We start from the raw sequence: 16933 nt of genomic DNA, 5'->3' as shown, positions 1-16933 counted from the left end.
AACATGGATACAGAATGAGAACATAATTGTAGGTCACCCTGTGGTGATTGCATTATAGCGCCCCACAATCGGGGAACTACAGAAATAGATGTTTTTAATTTATTAAAGTTCTTTTGGAGTATTCTGAGAGATCTAGTATAACTACAAATCTCCCATGTGTATTAGGCATATACACGTGCCTTTCATATGTAGCATAGCTGCTGTGGTTCCCTGTGTGATATGGAAAGATGCCTGTCTTTTCTGTAGCGTGTATATTCCTGTGACTTGTGCATTTATGCCGAATTACCCGTGTCTTGTGTGTTTATGGGGATATGTCTGTTTCTTTTGTTTTATGGAGATATGCCTGTGTTGTTTTTTTTAATGAGGGGATGTCGGCATCCATACAGACACTCACTGACCCCTCAATATACATAAACTATATATACTCATACATTAACTGTAGCTTTTAGTATCACAATAGCCTTTGATATTATGTCTGTCCAAAAAATCATCCAAGCCCCTCTTAAAGGCATTAACAGAATCAGCCATCACAACATCACCCGGCAGTGCATTCCACAACCTCACTGTCCTGACTGTGAAAAACCAACTACGTTGCTTCAAATGAAAGTTCTTTTCTTCTAGTCTAAAGGGGAGGCCTCTGGTACGGTGATCCTCTTTATGGGTAAAAAGGTCCCCTGCTATTTGTCTATAATGTCCTCTAATGTACTTGTAAAGTGTAATCATGTCCCCTCTCAAGTGCCTTTTTTCCAGAGAAAACAACCCCAACCTTGACAGTCTACCCTAATAATTTAAGTCTTCCATCCCTCTAACCAGTTTAGTTGCACTTAGTCTCTGCACTCTCTCCAGCTCATTTATATCCCTCTTAAGGACTGGAGTCCAAAACTGAACTGCATACTCCAGATGAGGCCTCACCAGGGACCTATAAAGAGGCATAATTATGTTTTCATCCCTTGAGTTAATGCCCTTTTTTATGCCAGACAGAACTTTATTTGCTTTAGTAGCCACAGAATAACACTGCCCAGAATTAGACAACTTGTTATCTACACAAACTCCTAGATCCTTCTCAGTTAAGGAAATTCCCAATACACTGCCATTTAGTGTGTTTATGGGGATATGCCTGTGTCTTGTGCGTTTATAGGGATATATCTGTGTCTAGACACCTGTGTCTCTTTTGTTAATGGGCGGATGTCTGTCTTTATGGGGAAATACCTGTGTTTTGTATGTTTATGGGGATATGCCTGTGTCTCGTGTATTTATAGGGATATGCCTGTTTTTGTGCTTTTATTAGGATGTGCATGTGTCTTGTGTGTTTATGGGGAAATATGGTACCTGTGTCTTGTGCATTGCAGAGCTATCTGTGAGTGCTCTGTCCATCTGCCAACACCTGTTTCACCTTCATTTCCATTTATTTATGTTTGTTCATTTGCTTTGTTTTAATTTTGACATGCTTTGCTTCCATCCTTCAGCCCATCGCATGCACCTTAGCCCCAGTGAAAATTTCATTGTCTCTCGACTGTTGACTCCAACACATTCCTCTTTAGCCAGGAGCAGGAGTATGGCTGTACTCAATGAACCATGTCACTCACTGTCAGGTAATATGGAAAGGAAATGAATGGTGAAGATCTGATACAAGTATTGAGTGGAGAACAGGCAATGCTATATGTCATTTAAAATAAAAATATGGCAGCTGACAGGTTTGCTAAACACAGGCAGCTTTGCTGTGCTATTATGTTTTTGGTACTCTGGATCCATAAAGTTTCAGGGGCAGCTTTAAAAATACTTGTAATAATGTTTTGACCTTTTCATTGACCAAAGTGAAATTACTGCAGTTGGTGGGGGTGCAATTAAGGTTCGTCTACAAATTAATTACAGACAGAAAAAAGAAATCCTTTGCACTTACCCATACCAGAATGATTGGGTCTTTCTGTAATTTGAATCTCCATACTTAAAAAGAAAATTTCCATATTAAATGAACCCATTAGGATTGTTTTGCCTCCAATGATTAATTATAACTTAATTAGGAGTAACTTTAAGGTACTGTTTTATTATTGTTATGGAGAAAAAGGAAATCATGTTTTAAATTTTGAATTATTTGATTTAATGGGAGATGACCTTTCTAAAATGTGGAAGTCTCTGAATAACAGGATTCCGGATAAAAGATCCCACACCTGTAACATTTTGTAACAGACATTTGCAGATGTTGGATGGGACATTTTCAGAGTAGAATGCTTTGTATCACATTTCCAGTTTTCATTAAATTTTAAGCAAATCATTGCAGAATAATCAATTTCTCGAATATGAGTGCTAGGAGCGGTACCGTATTTTCATCTCTCTATACATTTAGTGCTCCTCTGTCTGAAATATTTTTAAAAATTACAGCTTTAAACCTAAGTATGTTTTATGTCTGATGTGGGTGTAACATCAACTCATATATCTATCATTGTTCCCATAACAGAGCAATATAAAAAGTGACTTTTTCTCTGCAAGATCTGGAAAACAATCCATACTCCAATAATTTATTCATGGGTGTGTGACACTGTAGGGAGAGATCACCTTAAGTTGGCCATAGACGCACAGTACAGTATCGTACGATATTCGGTGCGTGTATGGTGGGAAAAGAGCCGACCAATAGTGGCAGAAGCTAACAAAATACATAGGAAATTACACTGACAATATACTGTTTGTGTGATTGAAAAGATGGCTAAAATGTATCCGTTATAAATGTTGAGTTGAAAAAAAAAACAAAAAAAACAAAATCCTTCATCTTCAACCCCTCTAAACGAACCCCAGTGTACAAATATACACATTTCTACAATCATATGGGTGGTTAATATGCCTCAGCAGCTGTGTAATGCATTATTTATTGCAATACTGATAATGAAAAATCAGGTTGGTGCAATAGCTCATCCATTCTAAACCTTCTCCTGCTTCACATATGTGAAGACTGCCTTCCATCTTACATAGCAGAGCTTGTTAGCTGGTTATTATTCTAAAATATAAACTTGCCATGGCTTGCTCATGGGATCTGTTTTTGTGGGCCACAGACAGAGTTTACTATCCTGTGTTATAATACAAATGCGAAAACTCCGATCACTTGAGTTTTATTTTCATTCTCTGATCAACCAGTCATCTATGAATCCCAATGAAATTCTTACACCGGTCCGCTTTTAATTTCTTATCAAAACGACTTAATTTGGAGTTGATGGGTCGCTTAGCAGCTTGTTTGGTTAGTTCATGGAACAGATACACTTCTCTCACCCATGTGCGCTGGCCCTAATAGTAAATCCTAATAGCTGTTGAAATGTCCTAATTGCCATTGAAACCTATCACTGGGCAGCACCCTACAAAATAATGTATTATTATACTTTGAAAGTGAGCATTTCTGTTTTTTTTTCTCATTGTAATGTGTGTCAGTGATTACCTTTATTTAATATATTTGTTTTGTTCCCCCCCTCTTTCTCTCTTCACTAACATTTCCTCTGTGTGTTCTTTTATTCCTCGCTTTTATGTTATAACTCTCTAGTCTTTCATGTCTGTCCTCGTGTAGCACCTGCTAGCCCCCTTAAATCTCCCTTCAAATCCTCTCCTGTACGGAGTGCAGAACGACGGAAGAACGTGCCACCTGGAAATGGGTCCGATGGCGTTAAAACCCCCACATCTCCAGACTCTGTACAGGTCAGTTCCATTCAGTTCTCTAAATGTTGCATGTTATTCATCATATTGTTGAATAAAGTTGTTTCATTTGTTGGTCTTCATATTTAAATTTTTTGTCATTTATGAATTATTTTGCTTTTGTGTTCAGTAGCTCTCCCGTTTATAAATTCAGCAGGTAGCCAGTTGATAGAGTCCAATTTAGCCTAGCAACCAGGCAGTGGTTTGAATTACAGACTTTATGATTTGATTATAGATGAACATGAGAGGGACTTAATAATACAAAGTAAAATTAAAGGGCATGTAAAGGCAAAAAAATAAAATCCCATTTTTACTTTCTTTAATAAAAAAGAAACCTATCTCCAATATACTTTAATTAAAAAACGTGTACCGTTTTTATAAGAAATTCTCCCTTCATTTACTGCTGTGGATATAAATTGTCAGACGGTCCCTAACTGCTGAGCAGGGAAACAATCATACTTATGAACAGCAGGGGGAGCCCCCGCCTTACTTCCCAGCCATGCAGAACTCAAGCAGCTTTGTTTATGACGATCCCTAAGCAGCCCAGACCACACTGAGCATGTGCATAGTCTTAGTCTTGCAAAGATGTTTAACAAAGTTACAAGATGGTGACCCCCTGTAGCCAACTTTGAAAGCATAAATTATTTGTTTGATTAGGCTTGTGGTGCAGTAAGTTCATGTTTATATTTAGTATACAAAATACAGCATTTCTAGCCTTATTCTATTTTAGACTTTACATGCCCTTTAAGAACAAAATTGTAGCTTCAGAGAGCAATAGATTTTTGTTTGCCAGGGTAGCTATTTGAAAACTAGAAAGAAACAGAAGAGTATGAAGTGTTTGCATATAATGACTGTTTAATATGATAAGGCTTTTTATTGCTTATAAGATAAATTGTTAGTGAAAGGATAACAAACCTGGCACAACTGCCACATTCAGGTAAAGGTAATAGCACTATAGTACAGTGGAGGTACTATTTGAAAACCTGGTGCTGCAAATCCAGAAAAGTCCCTTACTCTAAATGTATAGGCCTTGTCTGCACCTAGCACTTCATCATTGGCTTGGTGATTCAAATCGAAACAGCAGGAAGAGAAGGGGAGCCAGAGAGCACCTGAAAGACATCTTGCTCAGATAGGACATTGCATGTGCCCAGATTAGTACAGACTATCTTATGCTTATATCAAAAATAGGTGCTTAATATATTTCACAGGTAGCATTTATTATTTTTTTGTATTTAAGGACATGCATAAGATTTGGCTGAACTAAAGCTGAATCCTAATTTGCATATTCAGATTTTAGCGTCTTTGTTGATTTAATAAACCATTAATATCTCAAAAACTTCATATTATATAATACAGAAAACTACTGACATGGATAAGTTTAACGCATTTGTCCTGGGTTTTAGACGGGTGTCATTGTTGCACAAGAGTCCGATTACCAATATATTGTATTGTACATTCTTGCCACACAGCCAGTCATTTGGTTAAGAACATAACGGTGTCCCTCCTAATGACTTTTACACTTACAGACAGAAAAACTGAAGAAAGAAAAGAGGTCCACCACTCCGGTTCATACAAGTGCAGTTGCTTCCACTCTCCGCAGATCTGAGTCACCAGCCACTTTCTCCAAGAGATCATCCTCTCCAGCCACCTCAAAGTAAGAACAGTTTGGGATATACAGTAGAACCTGTTTTTCAGGGGACCAGAAAAAAATGGTGTAAAATCAGGGAAATGTATTATGCATAATATATAGGTGGGGCCACAAAACAACAATATAAAATCAGGGGAAAAAAAATCAGGGGATGTAAAATTTAGGTTCCACTGTAGATGTTTTGCATATTTCAGAAATAACTGCTGCATCACCACAGTTAGACTAAAGCCCCTTTCAATATCAGCTTAGAATGAACTATTCTCTGTTTCTAGGACACTTCCAAAGTCATGCTCACAATCTCCAGTGAAGGCAACCAAGCTGCATCCTGCTTCCCCTGTCAGGTTCCAAGGGGCCCCTCATTTTGGCCAGGAGACACCCAAGAAGAAAACTGAGAAAGAAGTATCCAGCCCTAGGGTTGAGAATGTACCAGCAGCTGATGCTATAAAATCTGAAAAAAGTGCCAGCTCTGCAGGAAAGACAGAGACTGAAAGTAAGTATTGCAGAAGTGGAGGTTATAAAATAATTCTGAGATAATATATTATAAAATTGTGATCAATTTACAATGGTGAGTGCATTTAAAAATGTTTGTGGCTTTTGGACTTGGCAGTTCTTTCAAGTGTTTATAAATTAGTAATGTATAGTATCATGCGGGGTTTACATTTTAGTATATGCAAAGGTACAGAGAGCAAGGTGAGGTTACGTAGATCTTGCTCACTTGACCTTGCATCTTAATTACTGTATGATTAGCATAATTTGATTAACAATGTTTTTTTACCTTCATGTACTATCTATCAAATTATTAAATGGGCACAGGTGATTTTCTCTCTAAGCCAATGGCAGTAGCGGCTCAGCCTGAAAGTTTAGCTCTTCTATATACTACTGAGAAAGCATTGAAGGTCAGCTAGGGTAAGATTTGCGGTCATAGATATTCTTGAAACAATGGGTGTTAATAAACCAATATTTTCCTATATCTGTAACCTTGCTTTGAACCAAGTGGGACCCTTACCAAAAAGATAGACCTTCAACAGGGGCTTTAGTTGAAAAAGTCAAACAATGACCGTTCTATACCCTCGCATTTCCCAAGAGGAAAGTAATATTTGCAAGATAATATAGTTGCCTATTACTGTAAAGTGTTGCTGTTAAATCAGTGCTGTACGTTCTTCCCAATGCATTAGGTACAGGAAACACTGGAAAGACCACTGCTGGCACAACTGATGCAGAGGAAGCTGCAAAAATCTTGGCAGAGAAGAGACGAAAAGCTCGACTACAGAAAGAGCAAGAGGAACAGGACAGGCGTGAGCTAGAGGAACTGGAGAGGTGAAACAATGCCGTAATGTTGTACTGTAGGGAGCCATACCCATGTTTTCAGAATTTTTGGTTTATGCAGTTTTATGTGCTAATATAAAAATGGCGGACTGTAATTTTTTTTTTTTACAGGCAAATAGAAGAAGAGACAAGACAGAAAGCTGAGGAAAAAAGAATTCGCTTGAAAGAGGAAGCAAGAAAACTGGCGGAGAAGAGAAAGCAAGAAGAAGAGGAAGCTAAAAGAAAAGCAGAAGAAGAAGCTAAGCTGAGAGCTGAAGAAGAAAGATTACAGAAGGAAAAGCAGGAAAAGAAAATGCAGGCCTATTTGGAAAAACAGGTATTAAATATGTGCAAGAAGCCAATTAACCTTGATGCCTGCTGTACCCACAGTTGCCTTTAACATGGCTCTTCAAATGAGCTTTCCAAAAAGTACATTGAAAATATTGATGCAATGGAAATGGAACATGAACCCTTCCTCCTCTTGAAATTAATAGTGATTTGTCTTTGCAAAGATACTTGTGTACAGTAGAACCCCCATTTTACGTTTTTCAGGGGACCAGGAGAAAAATATGTAAAATCCAGGAAAGTGTAAAATCAGGGAAATTTGTTAAAGCAACTTCTGTAAGTACTGAAAGGATATAAGCACAGGAGATACAATATTTACTGTGTTAATAACAAGGGTTAAACACTGCAGCATTGTTACACTATGGGGGACATGTGCAAGGCCTCTCTGTCAGTCACATACACAACCTAAATCAATTAGTGATTGGTGCAGGACTGTATGGGGGGCAGACTAATTCAAAATTACTATTTACATGCAGAACTATGGCAAAATATGCATCTGGTAAACCTTTTTATTTCATTAATAACATTCACGGAGGACAAATCGCAATTTTTGGGAACATTAGGACAATCTGGGAAAACACCCATTGAAATGCATTATAAATTGTACAAAACAATCTATATTATCAGAAACTGGAAAAAAAATCCAAATTCTAGTACATAAGATAGATAAGCTGTGCATTTAAGTCCAAGAGGAACTGTAAATCCTTATGGTGAAAAAACTAAATAGCATTTATAGCCCCATTTGGATGCCCCAGATAGCTGATTTTAGGAAATGGTAGTGCTCATTTATCTGGGCAAATTTGCCCATGGGCAGTTACCTATAGCAACCAACCCATGATTAACTTTTTTTAAAGCCAGTTGCAAGAAGAACAATCAATGCAGCAATTTGATTGGTTGCCATTAGTTACAGTGCATGGGCAAATTTGCCCAGTGTTGATAAATGATCCCCAGTGTGTCCTAGAGACAAGTGGCAAATTATATTGCTCCTAAAATAAAATTAATTACAGATCCAGTCTTTCCTGGATACATTAAATAAAAACGTTCATTTTTAGAGTTATTCGTGATATTGCTATTGAAAGCAGCATTCGATGATCTTTCTGTTCTATGCAGAGCAAGTACTGACTCTTGAGACAATGTAGCAGAAGCCATATGAGCAACAGACCTGTGTAGAAGTATGTAAATCATTATGAGAATTATTGTTGAATGCCTTCTGCTTCACTGTTTCAGGAGTTAGAAACAACAAGCAGTTGCATTGTAAACTTGAAAGTACTCTTAGTATGTTATATAATGTCCCATTTCTAGCAACAATTTTCTGCATTGTTTATACTTTAATTATTTGCCTTCCTTTTCTGCCTCTTTCTAGCTTTTAGATGGAGGGGGGGGGTAACTGACCCCACTCTGAGACTACAATTTTCCTTTTTTTTTTTTTTTACAACTTATCTACCTTTGCAGTCCTTCACCTATTTGTTTTCCAGTCTCATTCAAATAAGTATCTGGTTGCTAGAGAAACCCTAGCAACCAGGTACCTGCTGAAATCATAAACTTGAGAGCTGCTGAACAGAAAGCAAAATAACTTAAAGACCACAACAAATAAAACATGAAGACCAATTGCAAAATGTCTCAGAATTTCTACATCATATTAAAAGTCAATCTGAAGGTGTACCACCCCTTTAATAAACTTGCTTCTTTCACTGAGCAAATAAAATGATGCAAAGTTCCCCTTTATCTATAAGAATATTTTCCACCAGTTATATATTATCTTCAGTATATATTATAATATCACCTGACGCAACCCAGTTTTTCCTGAAGTTTCGTTGCTTCTGTCCCCAGCCATGCACCAAAATGTGTCTGTTTATAAAATGTCTGCAGGCTATGCACCTCTGTATACGGTATAACATGATTTTTCATTGGTAGAAGGAAGAGGCTGAGGTGAAGGCTCGGGAAGTGGCCGAAGCAATGAGATTGGAGAGAGAGCAGATCGTTCAGCAGATTGAACAGGAGCGTCTGGAGAGGAAGAAGGTGGGCACTTGCTTCTGTTAATCATTTCATATCCAGGTTTGAGAATGAAATTTCGTATCCCAAACTGCTTTGTATCTAGAATTACAGGGCCAAAATAGTAAAGACTTTAAAGAGGAAAGCTTACTTTTACTGTTTGAATTTTAGATAAATTCTTTCCTGTAAGGCCTTTCCTTTTCCATAGACTCTCTCTTCAGTCAGTAACACTACAGTTTCTCTTTAGTGATGCTTCTCCAAAGGCTCAGCCCTTCTGATCACATGTTCGTCTGTATGAACAAATAAATCCAGTTGCTGGGACTTCCCTTTCATTACCTATTTGTTCTGCCTGTTGACCGGAAGTGTGGATCAGTGTGTATTCTGGGTCTCAACATGTGCAGCCTGGAAGCTGATTTGTCAGATATTTAGCACATTAACTAGTCGTACTGTAATAGTAGCCAATTCATTTTTACACAGGCTAATAAGTCTTGATATTGCTAAAGTGAACCCACATGTGTCCAATATACAAATGCCTTTAGCAAGAACTAGTGAACTTCCTGAGAGAGAGACATTCTAATCTGAATTTTATTTTTACAGAGAATTGACGAGATCATGAAAAGGACCAGGAAAAGTGAGGCCCCAGAAATCAAGGTATTTTGAAACTAGATTTATTTCTTGTCTTAACTAAATTTTTATTTTGTTTTATGTTACAGCATGGCAAAAGGACATTATTTCAAAAATATGTATCTCATTTATGTAACTGGCCTTCCTTTGCATTTTCTTCCTCTCCAAAAAAAAAAACAGTCCCGTTGTGCTTAATGGCCAAGATTCTATCTCTGTCTATACACGGGCCGATAAAAGCTGCTGACAGACCGAGTCGGCAGCTTATTGGCCCGTGTATGGGGCCCCCGACGGGCTTCCCCGATCGAGATCTGGCCGAAAGTCGGCCAGATCTCGATCGGAAAGAACAAAAAATCCCGTTGGATTGCGGCCACATCTGTTCGTTGATGTGGTCCTGCGATCCGACCGTCCGTTCCCATTCATTAGGATCTGATGGTTGGGCCCTAGGGCCCACGATCGGACCAGCCCGATATTGCCCACCTCAAGGTGGGCATATCGGAGAGAGATCCGCTCGTTTGGCGACATCGGCAAAATAGCGGATCTCTCTGTGTATGGCCACTTGGTGGCCATAGATTAGAGTCCTGCGTGGAACCAATTTCTAAGACCCGAACCGCGACCCTCATATTTACCCATTTTGAACCACTACCCGACCCTGACCCGCAACTGCCTTATCCGCAAACCGGAGGTGATGTTACTGCAAACCGGAAGTGACATCATCAGACGTGGCCGATAGTCGAGAGAGACAGAAGCGCGCCGTGTCATGTAAGAGAGCTGTGCCGGAAGTCAGATGGGAGGGGAGATGAGTGGAGGGAAAGGGGAGAGCGCTGCAGCAGGAAGAGACACGCAACCCGATCCGTGTCCCGCAGACCTGTGACCACGCAGACCCGCATCTATACCTGAGCCTAAGCCTACCCTCATTCAGCAGGGTACCCAGCCCACTGCAGGACTGTCCATAGATCTTCTGTTTCTGATATTGTTTCCATTAGAGCAGCCTAGAAAACCAAATCCTTATTTTTGTGTTAGTGTTAAGTCACCTTGGCAGAAACAGTAATATTCAAGCATAGGATTGTGCATTTGGTTTTCAGGCACCATGCAATAACACCGATTGCCAGTCATTCTATCACTACTATACCCTACTGTACATATCAAGAGGTGAAAGTATAGCTATTTACCATTTTATCCCATAGCTTCCATAAAGGAACGTTCACTGCATAGTTTTGTCATGTTGTTCTATGTACCCCCTATATCACACCCATTACAGGAAGCCGGAAGGGGAATGGTCTAGTGATCAAGGGGGTCGTGGTAAGGCATCACCATTGAAAAAAACAGCTGGAGATGGAATTATACAAAGTCACAGATTTAGGGGCAAAGTCCCCTTTAGCTTCCTCTGACACAGTAAAGAGATATAATTAAATAATTCCTCCACAACCCACAAATTCTACAGGGAAAATGTGCACTTAAAATGCAATAGTCTGCTCCTCAATAGAACACACTAATAGAAAAAAACATTCAGAATTGTTGTCACAAAATAATAAATATCAAGGGGCAATAGTTTCCATTTATTATCTTAGTTTTTGTCATAAGGGTGAAAAATTATTATGTTTCATTATCATGAAACAACGCAAATTGATGTTTTTTTCCCCCCAGAAAGAACAGTTGAAGCCGGAGATTCCACCATCTTTGAATTTAGAAAATACTGCAAAACCAGAGGAAAATGGTAACTATATATAATTTGGAAGCGTTTAAGTATACATTTGTGTTCAGAATAATAGCAGTGTGTTTAAAAAAGTGAATAATGCTCAAAATCCTTATAATAGCTTTTCTTTCCATACACGCAAATGCATTGGGAACACTGTACATTCTGTCCAAATCAAAACTTGAAGAAAAGGTTATCAAATTTGTGTTATTCCTTTACAGAAAGTAAAAAAATATTAGGTTGTTCAAAAAAAATAGCAGTGTCTGAATTGTTCTTGACAAACTCATTCACTGTATAAACTGAGCAATGTTTCAAGATTTTGTTTTTCTTTGAATCACTGAACTAATATTTAGTTGTATAAGTAGTGTTTCTGAGAACTGCTGCACATCTGTGTTTTATGGAGTCCACCAACTTCTGGCACCTGTTAAATTCCACTATTATTTTGCATTTCTTGGTTTTGCCTCAGAAACAGCATTTTTGATGTCACCCCATAAGTTTTCTGTTGGATTAAAGTCCAGGGATTGAGCTGGCCACTCCATAACGTCAATCTTGTTGGCCTGGAACCAAGATGTTGCTTGTTTACTGGTGTGTTTGGGGTTGTTGTCTTGTTGAAACTCCCATTTCAAGGACATTTCCTCTTCGGCATAAGGCAACATGACCTCTTCAAGTATTTTGTGTATTAAAACTGATCCATGATCCCTGGTATGTGATAAATAGGCCAAACACCAAAGTATAAGAAACATCCCCATATCATGATGCTTGTGCCACCATGTTTCATTGTATTCACAGTGTACTGTGACTTGAATTCAGTGTTTGCAGCTCCTATACCCCAAAAGAACACTCTCTTGCTTTCATCAGTCCATTTCTATTTATACCAGTCAATGTGTTCTTTGGCAAATTGTAACCTTGGCACGTCTTTTTTTCAACAATGGGACTTTGCGGGGGCTTCTTGCCGATAGCTTGTTTTCACATAGGCGTCTACTAATTGTAGCAATACTCACAGGTAACTTTAGATCTTTTTTGATCTTCCTGGAGCTGGTCATTGGCCATTGTCTTTGCCATTTTGAGTATTCTTCTATCCATTCAAAAGGTAGTTTTTCCATTTTCTTACATGTCTTTAGGGTTTGGTTGCAATTTTAAAACATTTGCGATCATTTTAGTTGAGCAGCCTGTCATTTTCTGCACTTATATGTTTTCCCCTCTCCAATGAACTTTTTAATCAAAGTACTCATGTCTGAAATGCACTATAACCAGCATGCACAACATTTGCTGCCTTCCTTCCTTAATTGAGGGCCGTAATTGACACCTGTTTTTTCATAGAATGACAACTAATTTAACTCCACGTTACTATTATTTGGAAAAAAATATTATTTTCAATACTGCTGTTATTTTGAACAAGCCTCAATTAATCCGAATCAGCAGCATGCATGTCATGTTGGTTTTCTATTACTCTACTACACCTACTAGTAAATTATCTGCATGTAGAAATTTAATTTCTACCAAAATCTGTGATTGATCAGGTTAGTGCTGTTGGACTGCTATTATTCTGAACTCAGCTGTTTATCATTGGCAGGGTATACATTGAAGAGCTGAATAATACAGGGGGAAAATGTTTACACATAACAATAGTAACCATCAAGTACTAGATATGTGGCTTTTTGTAACCTCTTTCATGCCTATATTGTAGAATCTATGGCCTTGGCACAGAATTACCAGTGTGCCCGAGCTGTAGATTTTATTGAGTGTCAGGCAACTTGACAATCCTATTGAACTAAAGGTAAGGAAAGGCTTTATGAAGGTTTTGTTAAGTATAATATAGGATAAAAAACTCTTATTTATAGTCATAGGATACAGGGGCGCAGTGGCGTAACTAGTTGTTACTGGGCCCCATAGCAAATTCAATTTAGGGCCCCAAAATATTTATAAGTTGGCCTATTTTACCAAGATATATTAAAATTTCTAATTAATTAGGGTCTCACTGGGCCCCCTACAATCCTGGGCCCCCCTGCAACTGCAGGGTCTGCTTCCTCTATAGTTACGCCCCTGCAGGGGCGGAACTACAGTGGGTGCGGGGGGTACGATTGCACCCGGCCCGCACCACCCTGGGGTGGGGGACCTGACTGCTATGCCTACACCTGGGCCCTGGCGATCATAGTTCCGTTGCTGATAAAATAATGTTCTAAAGGGGTTATGTAATAAAAGGCACTAACTTTGCCCAATAGCAGTAACCCATAGCAACCAATCAGCAAGAAGCATTTACTGGTCACCTGTTCAAAGGCAATCATCTTATTGGTTGCTATTAGTTACTGCTCCTGAGCAAATTTAGTGCCTTTTATTACATATGGGGCTACGTCTTTTAAATCAGACTCGGATTCAGTTAGCCACTTCTATGGCCATCTTAACCCAAGGGTTATGTAGGACCATGAAAAAGCATACTATAGTCCAAAAGCCAGACGTTACATTTCAAGCTAGTGTCTGGTTGCTGTTATATATGTATGTTATTGGGATTGGAAGACAAAAACAGTTGAGGGAATCGAGTTGGCTTTGGGCTGCTAATGTCAGAAAAATATTATTTGTGTATTCTGCGTTAAAGCTCTGTTTATGTGTGTTTTCCTCACCAATTCTCTTCTAGTACAAGTCAATGGGTTGTCCAGTTTCCAGGAATGTAAACCTCCAGCAGCCCAAAAGCTAGAGAGCAGGTCCCAGGAAATGTTAACTAATGGCCTCAAACCAACTGCTGAGCTTTATCCTTTGGAAGGATATGATGCTAAATGCAACAGTATTGATGATTCTACTGATGAAGTCCAATCAATGGATGTGAGGTATGTGATTTAGCTGTTTCTCCACAACACTTTATTATCCAGCCATATTGGAGTTAATTTATTAATTAGGCATTTAATTATCGGTCATTTCCTTTAAAATGTGTCCAGCCACTTCAGATTTAATAATATACTGTATAATCCACTGTAATTCCTTCAAGCATTGAAAATAATCATTGAAATCATATTTGGGAATTAATGATTTACATGGCTGTTAGAACTCCACATTGCTCACTCTACATTGCTGCTGAGTTATGCTAACCGCTCATAGTAAATGAATGTACTTATCCTCGGAAAGGCTGTCCCCCATATACTCCATTTTATTCAAATAATTCTGTTGAATAAGGAATTCCTTTTTATCTAATTATATCTAATTTATCTAATAATAAAGCAGTTCTTTGTACTTGACCCAAACTAAGATATAATTAATCCTTCTTGCAAGTAAAACCGGCCAATTGGATAGGATTCTGCTCCCCAAATTTACATACCTGTTCCATCAAGCTCCCACCCCCCTACCCAGTAATTTTTTTTGTAAACTGAAATCCATGCTCTCTACGTTGTACTGGGCCTCGTCACCCCCCGGGCATCATTCACGATTCTACATTACCCCGCAGAGATGGGAGGTCTCGCAGCCCCTAATATGTTCTACTACTACTTGTCCATAAAGCTTGTAACTGCTTGGTGGTGGGCTACCCCAACACCCCAAAATTCTTCTACTACTATTGAAGCTCAGGCGGTTGTCTCCTATGAAGCCCTTAGAAACATTCTATATCAAGGAATAAAAGGGAAAATAGCCTATCACCATTAGCAACAGTACAAGTTTGAAAAGCAGCTCTAACACAATTTCCCTGAACTGACTCCCATGCCTCCCTCTGGTATAATCTTCAACTCCCTCACCTGCTATCTATCCCTTACCCTAGAATATGGGCACAATATAACATCAATATCTTGGACATATAACCGAAAACTGGGCATTATTACCCTTTGATGCCCTGAAAGCTTACTATAAACTGCCAAACGTTCTTCCGTTACATTCAACTCGCCATGACAGACCAGTTTAGCAATTCGAATATAGACACAACTCCTTGTAGATTGGAAGAAATATTTACCCCAGTAAATAAGTACCTTATCCGCAACCCAGACATGCGACCTGCTGACCATAAAGAATCAGGACGTGCGGTCATTGTAAACCGGAAGTGACATCATTGGAAGTAGACGTGATCAGAAAAAAAGGAGTAAAAATCGATATTGAGAAGACCCACGGCCTGACCTGCGACACGCAGAACCGCCGACCCACATCTATACCCGCACCCGGAACGTCTACCCGACCCGCTGCAGGACTCTAGGGGGGGGGGGGTCTATGTGGGGTAGGGTTTTTTTTGTTTGTTTTTTTTTAAAAAAAAAGGCGTTTTTCTCCTTTAAGGAGTTTAAGATGCAAATTGAACGTAGAATAGTAAATTTGTGAAATGAAGGCATTTCACAAGAATGATATCCCATAAAGGCAGGATCTTAAAGATTGTGCATAAAACACATACCTGTAGCCTGTTCTTAGTGAGAGTCTTATGTGGTTGCTGATCCCTAATTCAGGACAACAGACAAACCTACTACTTGTTCTAGTTTAGGCAGTTTGGTCCCAATTAAGGTACTTAAATGTGTACATGGTGTACTGGATATTAAATGGGGTTTGAGTGCGTGAGGGATCGAGTAGCATAAATGGACTGGACCAGTGAAGAGCAAGACATGGCCCTTCAAGGTCCAGAATTTCCAACTAGCTGGAGCTATTCTCTAATTTATTTTTTCCTTCCACAGTCCAGTTTCTAAGGAAGAGCTTATATCTATACCAGAGTTTTCACCAGTGAATGACCTTATTCCCAGTATGCCCCTGGGCCAAAATGGGACGAGCAATTCTAGAGCCTTGGAGGATCTTCTAGACTTCACTGGCCAAGCAACGTACTCCAAAATATCAAGTGAGGGCATCAATATTGATGACTGTAATAGAAATCTAATCGATGGATTTAGCAGTCCAGGCCAAGAATCAAAACTCAATTCAATCTGCTGATCTGTACTACAGTCAATGTAATTAAGGTAATTGCATGTGTAAAATGCTGTGTATTAAAGGGATGTTAGTGATGCCTTTAATTTGCAAATTTAGTCGGTTATAAAATGCAAACATGTGGGATTACTTAATTTGTTTCTCAGGCATGGGGCAGCAACCCCATATCCCAGGACACCAGGAGATTAAAGGGGTGGTTCACCTTTAAGTTAACTTTTAGAGGCCCATTAAAGGACCAGTAACATCATTTTTTTTTTTTTTTGATTTGTTTGTATAGATCGGGAAAAAAAAACACCAACACAAATTAAACTTTAAAATCTCAAAGTCTTTATTAAGAAATAACTTGCCAAAACTCCCCTTGCACTCCTTTTTGGAAAAGGCGGCACAGCCACGATCCATCTTGCGGCGCTTGATTTCGCCTCCCTGGCTATCTCCTATAAGGAAGGCAGGGAGGAGAAATTGAGTGCCGCACGATGGATTGCCCAATCGCTTTCTGAAGAGGAGCGCAAGCGGAGATTCGGTAATTTACTTCTTAAAGGGATACTGTCATGGGGGAAAAAAGTTTTTTCAAAATGAATCCGTTAATAGTGCTGCTCCAGCAGAATTCTGCACTGAAATCCATTTCTCAAAAGATCAAACAGATTTTTTTTATATTCAATTTTGAAATCTGACATGGGGCTAGACATATTGTCAATTTCCCAGCTGCCCCAAGTCATGTGACTTGTGCTCTGATAAACTTCAATCACGCTTTACTGCTGTACTGCAAGTTGGAGTGATATCAC

General features: G+C 38.9%; 1 protein-coding gene across 11 annotated transcripts in view; it reads left to right on the top strand.

Moving 5' to 3' along the window:
- map7d2.S (MAP7 domain containing 2 S homeolog) overlaps nucleotides 1-16933 on the top strand; it is a 77395-nt gene that overhangs the window by 58031 nt on the left and 2431 nt on the right. For 4 of the 11 annotated variants that reach the window (XM_018249076.2, XM_018249075.2, XM_041583630.1 and 1 more), the window contains 11 exons: nucleotides 1467-1592; nucleotides 3524-3675; nucleotides 5199-5326; nucleotides 5593-5810; nucleotides 6496-6637; nucleotides 6758-6962; nucleotides 8885-8989; nucleotides 9560-9613; nucleotides 11231-11300; nucleotides 13912-14101; nucleotides 15908-16178. In XM_018249076.2, the coding sequence (XP_018104565.1) occupies nucleotides 1467-1592; nucleotides 3524-3675; nucleotides 5199-5326; nucleotides 5593-5810; nucleotides 6496-6637; nucleotides 6758-6962; nucleotides 8885-8989; nucleotides 9560-9613; nucleotides 11231-11300; nucleotides 13912-14101; nucleotides 15908-16157 (1640 nt within the window). In that variant the 3' untranslated portion in view covers nucleotides 16158-16178. Of the gene's footprint in view, nucleotides 1-1466; nucleotides 1593-3523; nucleotides 3676-5198; nucleotides 5327-5592; nucleotides 5811-6495; nucleotides 6638-6757; nucleotides 6963-8884; nucleotides 8990-9559; nucleotides 9614-11230; nucleotides 11301-13911; nucleotides 14102-15907; nucleotides 16179-16933 lie in introns of those variants that run through there. The other 7 variants (XM_041583624.1, XM_041583629.1, XM_041583626.1 and 4 more) reach the window with 3 other exon arrangements.

This window comes from Xenopus laevis, chromosome 2S (genome assembly GCF_017654675.1).
Source record: "Xenopus laevis strain J_2021 chromosome 2S, Xenopus_laevis_v10.1, whole genome shotgun sequence".
NCBI lineage: Eukaryota > Metazoa > Chordata > Amphibia > Anura > Pipidae > Xenopus > Xenopus laevis.
The sequence above is the reverse complement of the archived record's forward strand: the minus strand, read 5'-3'. Positions and strand labels throughout refer to the sequence as shown.